At 42.7% G+C, this 8,682-nt stretch overlaps 1 protein-coding gene across 4 annotated transcripts in view; it reads left to right on the top strand.

Annotated features, from left to right (window-relative positions):
• The first annotated feature begins 2,695 nt into the window (after positions 1-2,695).
• Positions 2,696-8,682, top strand: part of LOC121293375 (DENN domain-containing protein 5B) — a 297,453-nt gene continuing 291,466 nt past the window's right edge. For all 4 annotated transcript variants that reach the window (XM_041216395.1, XM_041216394.1, XM_041216397.1 and 1 more), the window contains exon 1: positions 2,696-3,056. In XM_041216395.1, the coding sequence (XP_041072329.1) occupies positions 2,960-3,056 (97 nt within the window). In that variant the 5' untranslated portion in view covers positions 2,696-2,959. The remainder of the gene's footprint in view (positions 3,057-8,682) is intronic.

Raw genomic sequence — 8,682 nt, 5'->3', positions numbered from 1 at the left:
TCAGACACTAATTACATATGAATAAGATTTCCTTTATAATTCTACATTATTTTATATTTCACCAATTCCTTTTCCTTAAACTATCCAACTCACCAGCCTCGGTGAGATAATTGATGGATTAGGGCCTGCCTCTTAAAGGGACAGTCTTCTGCAGATGTCTATTGCTGTGATTTTTCCCTTCTTCTCAACAGGGGAGTGCTTGACATTTCCCAACAATGGATGTTTGCAATCAATATTGGGAGTTTGGGAGAGTAGGAAAAGGCCAGAATCAATTCCCCATAGCTGATATTATTGTTAGCTTTCAGTGGGAGGTAAAAAAAATCCTGTGGCACAACTGGAGAAGTGGGGCTGAATAGCTAGTCCAACATTGACCCCTAACTAACACCACCAAAAACAGATTAATCAGTCATTTAGCTGATTAATCGGTGCTGTATCTGCCTACATTAGCACAGCGACTACACTTCACAAGTACTTCATTGACTGTGAATCATTTGGAATGTCCTGAGAATGTGAAAGGTGCTATACAAATGCAAGATCCTCTTATTATATGCTGGTGCTTGAACATGTTATATCTCCAATATCTAGTCTATGCTTAATGTTGCTGAAACATGTCTGTTTCCTATCTAGTGGTTATCTGAATCTTCTACATGCCAAAGGGACCCACTGTTTTTGACACTTCAGCAACCATTTGCAATCGGAATATTCCTTTGAAAAGCTAATCTCGCTCTTTCTTTTACTGCATGTTGCAGGCCTGATTACAAAACTTGACACTCATAATGGTACACATGAACTCAAGTCAAATATCTTTCAGCAGAGTGATACACGAGGCAAGAACCTGAGTCACAAGAATAAGTTAGTCACACTCGTTAAAGACAAAAGAAGAAACAGAATAGCACTGGACAGGGTTCACAAATACCAAACGCCCGGACAAGTTTTGCTCAGTGTACTCAAGGGCACACTGAACATTCAGGTCGGGCAGTTCATCGTTTTTGAAGCTATAAATGTCACAGACCCATCCACTCTTAGTCCAATGTGCTTTAAAGAGAATAACACATTAAACGGACTGAAAAAGTGATGTTGAATCATAAAGAAAGAAAAGCTTGCATTTAAAATGCATCTTCCACAATCTCAGTATGTCCCAAAACACTTTGCAGCCAACACTTTTTGAAATATAGCCACTTGTACTGTTGGAAATGTGGCAGCCAATTTGTGGACAGCAAGCTCCCACAAACAACAGAGATAATGGCCAGATAACCTGTTTGGCTGAGGGATAAATATTTGTTAGGACACTGGGGAAACTCCACTACTGTTCTCCAAAACTAGTATCATGGGGTCTGTTAAATCTACCTGAGGTGGTAGGCAGGACCTCCTCAAAACAGTAATGGAGTGTTAGCCTAGAACATGTGGTTGTCTTTGTAGTGAGATTCAAACCCACAACCTCTGGTTCTGAGGTGAGAATGCTACCACTGATCCACAGCTGATACACAGTCCAGAGTTAGAATATGATCTGACCCATGACAATAGTTTAAAGCAGACTGCAACTGACTCATAAAAAAGGGAGTCTCGCTTTCCATCACATTCAAGTCAGTATGGGTCTTCACACTTAATTTAATTTACTCTAAACAGATTTAATGCCCAGGCAAAGGTGAAAATACTTCACACCAATGTTAACCTTTATACCCTTGTGTTTAAATCCTTTCTTGTCCCTCTCTATCTCTGTGCTCTCATTAGCTATACCCCCATGAGTTTGCCATTCCTCCAATGAGCAACTTCACCCTCTTCCCTTCCCTTTGCCCCACCATTGGTGACTTTGACACAAGTTGCCTAGGCCCCATCCTCTGAAATTTCCTCCCTAAACTCCTCCACCACTTCACCTCCTCCCTAACCCCAACCTCTTTGACCCTTTGCCATCTGCCTCAGATTCCCCTGTTTATTTCTCTTTGAGGAGGTTTTCTCTGTTAAAGGTAATAAATAAACGCAAGTTTCCATTGCAGTGAGAATACTATTAGCTATGAGTCCCAAAGTAAAAGATTAAAAAATGCAAGAAGTGGAAATCTGAAATCGCAAAAGGCAATTTACACACAGAAAGGCCTCAGAAACAGCAAATCAATAATAAGATGGTTCCATGTCTTTTCTGATGTTGGTTGAGGGTTAAATATTGGCCCCTGACAATGCAGCAGTCCGTCACAGTATTATGCCTGGAATGTCAGTCTGGATTTTGGCCTTAAGTCTCTGAAGTGGGGCTCGAACCCATGACCATCTGAGTCAGGGGTGAACACAGTATTGCCAGCTCTGCGCTTGGGTGAATTCCTGAAGGTTTTCATTACACGACAGTCTTCATCCCAGTCTATCCTCACCAGCCCATGCAACTGGAAATTTCTCGACCATGTTTTATTCTCAAGTCCAATATTATTATACCCTAATAAACACATGTGTTCAAAACAAATGTTGGAAAAATTAAGATCCCCTATGATTTTTCTCCAGGGGTCAGGGTGCCCTGAAGCACATCTTCAATTCCTGTAGACTCCAGGGCAATCCTGGAAAGTTGGCAACCCAAAGTGAGGGTGAGCCACGGCTGAAACCTAATATATTTTAATACGCAGTGAATTTGGAAAAAAAAACAAAGGCAGAGAGGCTGGTTTGAAAGTGGCGCCCGCAGTGCGTCAGTGTGGGGTTATCGAGCAGAGAGGGAGGGAGAGAGGATACAGTGTAGAGTCAGACTAAGCCGGGAGAGTGAGAGTGGAGCTCAGGCAGCATTACAGCAACAGATAGGAGCACACAGGGACCGGGCGGAGCAGCTCCGTCAGGATACAGTCAGCCCAGGGGCAGAGAAAAGCACTGGAGCTCGCTTCCCCTTCCCCAGGAGGGAGCTTCTGCCATGGGCAAGGCGGAGAGAGAATGAGCGGAGCGAAGCTCACCCCCAGCGCCCAGCAGCAGCAGCAGCAGAAACGCCGCCAAGATGACCAGCTCCAGCTCGGGATCCTGCCGCTTCGCCGACTACTTCGTGCTGGCCGGTATCGACACGGACAGCGGGCTGGAACCTGACGAGCTCTCGGGTAAGTGAGCGGGGCTGTGGCTGTGACTGGGGAGGGAAGCGAGCGATTAGCCTTCCACAAGCGGTGCCAATGGGGGCTAGACTGTAATGTGCCCGGGGGAGAGGTCTTGCAATGATTGTAAACATTCACAGGGGTGATGGTAAATTGAAGTAGAGTTGGGGTTAAATTTAGAGCTGTTTGTTTGTGTCAGTGTTGACCCTTCTGTTGTAGAATTCAGGCAGAATGATTCACCCTTGGATAAATATGTGTTATGCTTCTGTCTAATTTGGGTTACTTGCAGTTGGCCCAATTCATTTAACCCCTTCCCCCCACCCCCCTGCTCTCCCATCTTCTCCAACACTCCCTTCTCTCTCCTTTCCCAGTTACCTTTCATTAGGGTACAGTTTCACATATATTGCCAACCTTCCTTTTAGGTAGCCTTTCCAAAGTGGCTGCTCTGAATACATGAGCTTGAGGTGGTGTTGGTCATTGGGCTGTTTAACCAAGGAGGGCATCGTGATAGAGTCCTAATCTCATCCTGCCTCACTGACTGCAGTGGTGTGATTTCCACCAATAGAGGGAGGGAGGGGTGGGGGTGGAATTATTTCCCATCAGGAATCCAAACCCCTCTTGACTCTGATTTATGACCCCCCCCTCCGTTACCTATGTGTGTGTATGTCTTGCTCTGGCTGAGGTCAGGGTATTGAGTGAGGGATGCACGGGGAGCAGAGGACATTCTTACTGGTTGTTGGTTCCACAGGGAATGCATTCTCAAGCCCACTGGTTAGCAGTGACTGAACAACTCTCGTTTTATTGCATGGAATTTTCACCCGTGTTTTAGGGATTGAATTCTTCAGTTCAGCTATTTTTTTTTTCTTGAGAGGCACAAGTTGATAGCCTTGCTGATGTATGACTAAGGAATTGCCCTAATTGGATAAAAACAGTAGTTCCTGCAGCATTAGCTGCAGTATAGGAACAGGCTGGCTGCTTCTGCCAAGTTACTTTTCCGTCCTAAGATAAATCCAAATCTGCTGTGAGGCTCAAACAAGCAGAAATCCTGAAAGGTCCCTCGGATTGAACAGTCCAGAAATGCACTGCATTTCCATTGAAAGGAGCAGGGGCATCTGTTGGACTTAACTGCACTTTCTGACAAGTAAAATGCTTTGCTGAGTAAACTTGTTTATGGTTTATGTTGTATAGTTTATGTTGGGAGATGGGTTTAGAACGGTTTGGTGGGAGAGGGAGTGTCCTTGGTCAAGTGGATTTCAAGCCTTTAATAAATGATGTTGTCTCTGTAGTTTTGTCTTGGTTCAACGTTTTAAAAAAACAGATTTGTGTAATGTTCAGGTAGATGTGGTAATGAAAATATTGAAAATAAAATATCATGAAACCCTGGCTTAGTTGGAGACAATGTCTCCTCTGCATCAGAAGGTTGTGGGTCCAAATCTCACTCCAGAGACTCTGAGTACGCTACAATGCAGTCTTGGGGAAGTGCTGCACTATTGGAAGTGCTAGCTTTTAGACAAGGTGTTAAGCTGAGACTTCATTTGCTGTCTCGGGTGATTGTACAAGATTGCATAGCACAGTTCAAAGATAGCAGTGGAATTATCCCCAGTGTTTTGCCTGGTAGTTATTCCTTAATGAACATCACTTAAATTAGATCATCAGGTCCAATATCTCACTGTTGTTTGTTGGAACTTACTGTGTGCAAATTGGCTGCTGCATTTCCACATGACAACATTGACTACTCTTCAAAAGTTGGCTTTAAAACACTTTGGAACGTCCTGTGATCCCAAAGCAGTGTACACACAAAGCAAGTCTTTTTCTTTTTACTATGTTCACCAAGCCCTTCTAAATTTGATTATACAGGACACAGTTAATGAAAGGATTATACAGTAACAGTTAACTTATTTATAACACACAACACACTCGAGCTAAGTGGCCTACTCCTGTTCGTCATTTCCTAATAAGCTTCGGAAAGGTTGGAGTTATTGAAATGGATACCCGTTGCATTGTGTCACACTAAATCACTGTTGCAATGATTGGCCCCACATCTCCAAACTTAAACATGACATTACCTCAGATCCCCAACAATTCAGTGAGTGAGTGAGCTCTGTTACTAGGAACCTTCTAGCCTGAGATAAAAGCAAAAATATTGCGGATGCTGGAAATCTGAAACAAAAATAGAAAATGCTGGTATAACTCAGCAGGTCTGACAGCATCTGTGGAGAGAGAAAAAAAAAGTTTTTTGTAAAACAAGCCAGCTTTTTCTATTTCTGTTTCAACCTCCTAGACTGGCCTGTGCAGAGTTGGCAGAAGTTGGCTAGGTGGCAGTGAGTGGCATTGTAACTGGCCAGGGCTTCACTCTTGATGGCTATTGGGCAATTCTTACTGGAAAGTGCCTGATTAAAGGATGTAGGATGAGCATAGAATTGGGTGAAGTTGCAATGTCCCTCATGACTGAATGGATTGCCAGCAGTCATGTGTTAGCCAAAAAGATTGAGGTACTAAGATAAGATATCGGAGAGGAGGTATCAGTCTGTGGAGCTGTAGTGCAGCAAGCATCGATGCCAAGGGGAAGAGAGAAAATTGTCTCAAAATGCTCTCAGTGCTCTGACTCTCACAAAACAGTATTAAGCAGTTGCAAATAAGCTGCGATGTACAAATAACAAACTCCTAAGTTATATCATCTGGTGTACTACAGGTTATAACTAATTAGATTGTTTAGTTTTACCTCAAACCCTGACAAATACAGAGATTGTGTTATAAGTGTTCATTGTATTTTCAGTGATATCAGGATGCTCTTTTCCCTTAATGTTGCTGCATTGAACCATGTGATATTGATGCTGAACTAACCAACTTGGAATGTCAAGCTGAATATCTTCTTCTCTGTCTCAGCTCAAACTCAACCACTTGGATGAAACAACCTGCAATCTGCAGAATTACACAATAATGGTTCAAAATGACAGTGGGTTTACTTAGAGGTGCAGACCACTCCTGCAGTGCAAAAATGATGCACATTATCTGAATTAATAAAGGATCCCTCTGGTGATGGATGGCGTGCAGTGCCTGCCTTGCCAGGGCTATTAAGTATTTGCATTTTATAGCTCAAATCATTAACACTAGGTGGTTAAGTTAAGCAACTGAGGAATTTCATTGCAACCCTCTGGCCTAATGCATGCCATTTCCTCCCATTCTGGAGCTGAATAATAATTTTGTTATGTCCTGATTATTGGATTGATGGTATTCAGATTCAACAACTCTGAATTGTGCAGCTTGTAGGACAATTAGTTATTTAAATGCCGGTTGACTGTGATGAATAATGGGAATGCTGATGTTGGGTTGATGTTGCAGCCTTCAGGGTTTTAAAGAATGGAGGTTGGAATTGTTTATTAACAGAAAATAGCTTATTGCCTTAAATAGAACCACTAAGGTCTACTCTTAGTTTGAAGTCCAAGTTGGTGAATGATGAGTGAGGACTTTTTAGTTTTCACTCATTGAAACTATTTTTTGTTTCAGGCGTATTAACATGCGTTCAGCAGAAGCAGTTATTCTCCTCAGGGTCCTGGCAAACATTTCTCTTTCAAACACCATCACTAAAACAGATTAGCTAGTCCTTATCCCATTACTGTTTGGACAATCCTGTTGTGCACAAACATTTTCCCTACATTAAAGTTCAGAAAAAAAATTTCATTGGCCGTCAAGAACTTTGGGATATGCTGAGGTCATGAGAGACATTATATATTGGTACTGGTATATGTTGCTTGTCTGCTGCTTTTAGGGACTAATGTATTTTGGTCATGTCACACAGTCTCACTGTCACAATAACCCTTGGGCTAGATTAGTGTGCAATATGTGCAGGGGCTGTTACTGAGTGCACCAGGAAGAGGAGCTAGATTTCAAAGGGGTTCTTGTAGGTTAGCACTGGGGGTGGGGCTGGATATGATTTGTGTTGGACAGGGCTATTTTTGTAACGTGAAACTTGGCGCCTTTTACAAGCAAATTTGTTGCATTTTTCTATACAAAACACTTGCACGGTGGTACTTGATTTGCTTATAACCTCAATTCTCCAGGGAACAGATCTTTTTATACTCCCACCACCTCCCCCCTTTCAAAGAAACAACAACCATATCACAAATCTTTAAATTGTTCTCCAGTTTCATACTGAGTCTAACTGATCTTTTCTGTTAGCTATGTAGGGGGTGGATTAATAAGCTTACAAATTCTGAGTATGCCACTCAACACCTGGAATCATGCTTGTGGGAATCTCCCAGTTGTATTGTCTTTCAAATATTGACGTTGTGAATCCTTCCAAATTGCGCTGGAACTTGAAACACTCCATAACTGATTATCTTTCATGTTTTCACTGAGTCTTATTCATCATTGCCTGATAACCTTTCTGCTTTGGTCTTTTTTGACTGGGCTTGCTCTTATTTCCCAATGTTGTGAACCCAGCGCCAACTGCATCTACAACTCAAACAGTGAACCTTGTCCTAGTCTTCCACCACTGCCACAGTGAGAAGGCGGTTGAGAGGTTTGGGACAGATTTCTCACCAAAGCTGGTTGTTGGGTGGATGGGTGGGGGTTGGGGTGTGTGACTCTGGGTGGGGGTGTGACTCATTTGCCCTCATGCCACGTATGTTGCCTATCCCTTATTGGGCAGTACTAAGTCCCCCGCTGAGCACTTTCCCAGCAAAGTGAACTTAAAAGGCTTTAAGGGTTATATTATGAGGAATTGTTACATTAATTTGGTTTGTATTTCCTTGAGTTTAGATAGAAAGTTGAGGGGGTGATCTAATCAAGGTGTTTAAAATATTAAATGGATTTAATAGGGAAAATAAATTGTTTCCTCTGAAATCTAAAGCAAGGGGTCATAATCTTCAAATTAAAGCCAGGCCACTTAATAATAATTTTGTGATAATGGTGTTCAGATGCAGCAACTCAGGAAGCACTTTTTCCACTCAAATGCTAGGAGAAAGCTGCAGCTCTCATCCCCCTCCCTAACAAGATGTGGAGGCTGGGAACCGATTGAAAATTTCAGAACCGAGATTTTTGTTAGGCGAGGGCATTGAGGGTTGCAGAACCAAAGTGGGCAGGTGGAGCTAAAATGCACTTCAGCTTCGATTGGCTGATTGAATGGCAGAACAGGTAAAGGAGGCTGAATGAGCACACCCTCCTCCCATTCAGAACTAGGTGAGATGCAATGAAATGTCTCTGCTCTCAACATTGTGTTGCGGCTCCAGTACATTACTCCTGTGTTAAGAAGGGGTTTAAATAAAACACAACTGGTGGTGAAATGATGTTTATTACTCAAAACATTTCGAACACATTCTCTATATTTCCTTTTCCCGCCAATGCTTTCTTTGGCCTTTTTGGTCATACAGACTGGGGCAGAGATTTCTCCACAGTCACTATCAAAGGCAGTTTATAATTGTCAGCAGGGAATGTGGGACTTGAGCCTGCCCAGTTGACTGCATTTATTATTTCCCCATTCCATCAGTTGCTGGCTATCACAAAAGGTTGGCATGCTGCCAGCTGCAGATTTCCTCTAACTCGGGCACAGATTGTTTCTACTGTTGTATTGTCAGAACTGTGCTCACTGTTGAATATTCTGGCAGGATGTCAGCTGGTAGCACTTCTGTCCCTG

Source organism: Carcharodon carcharias, chromosome 21, assembly GCF_017639515.1.
Source record: "Carcharodon carcharias isolate sCarCar2 chromosome 21, sCarCar2.pri, whole genome shotgun sequence".
Taxonomy (NCBI): domain Eukaryota; kingdom Metazoa; phylum Chordata; class Chondrichthyes; order Lamniformes; family Lamnidae; genus Carcharodon; species Carcharodon carcharias.
The sequence above is the reverse complement of the archived record's forward strand: the minus strand, read 5'-3'. Positions and strand labels throughout refer to the sequence as shown.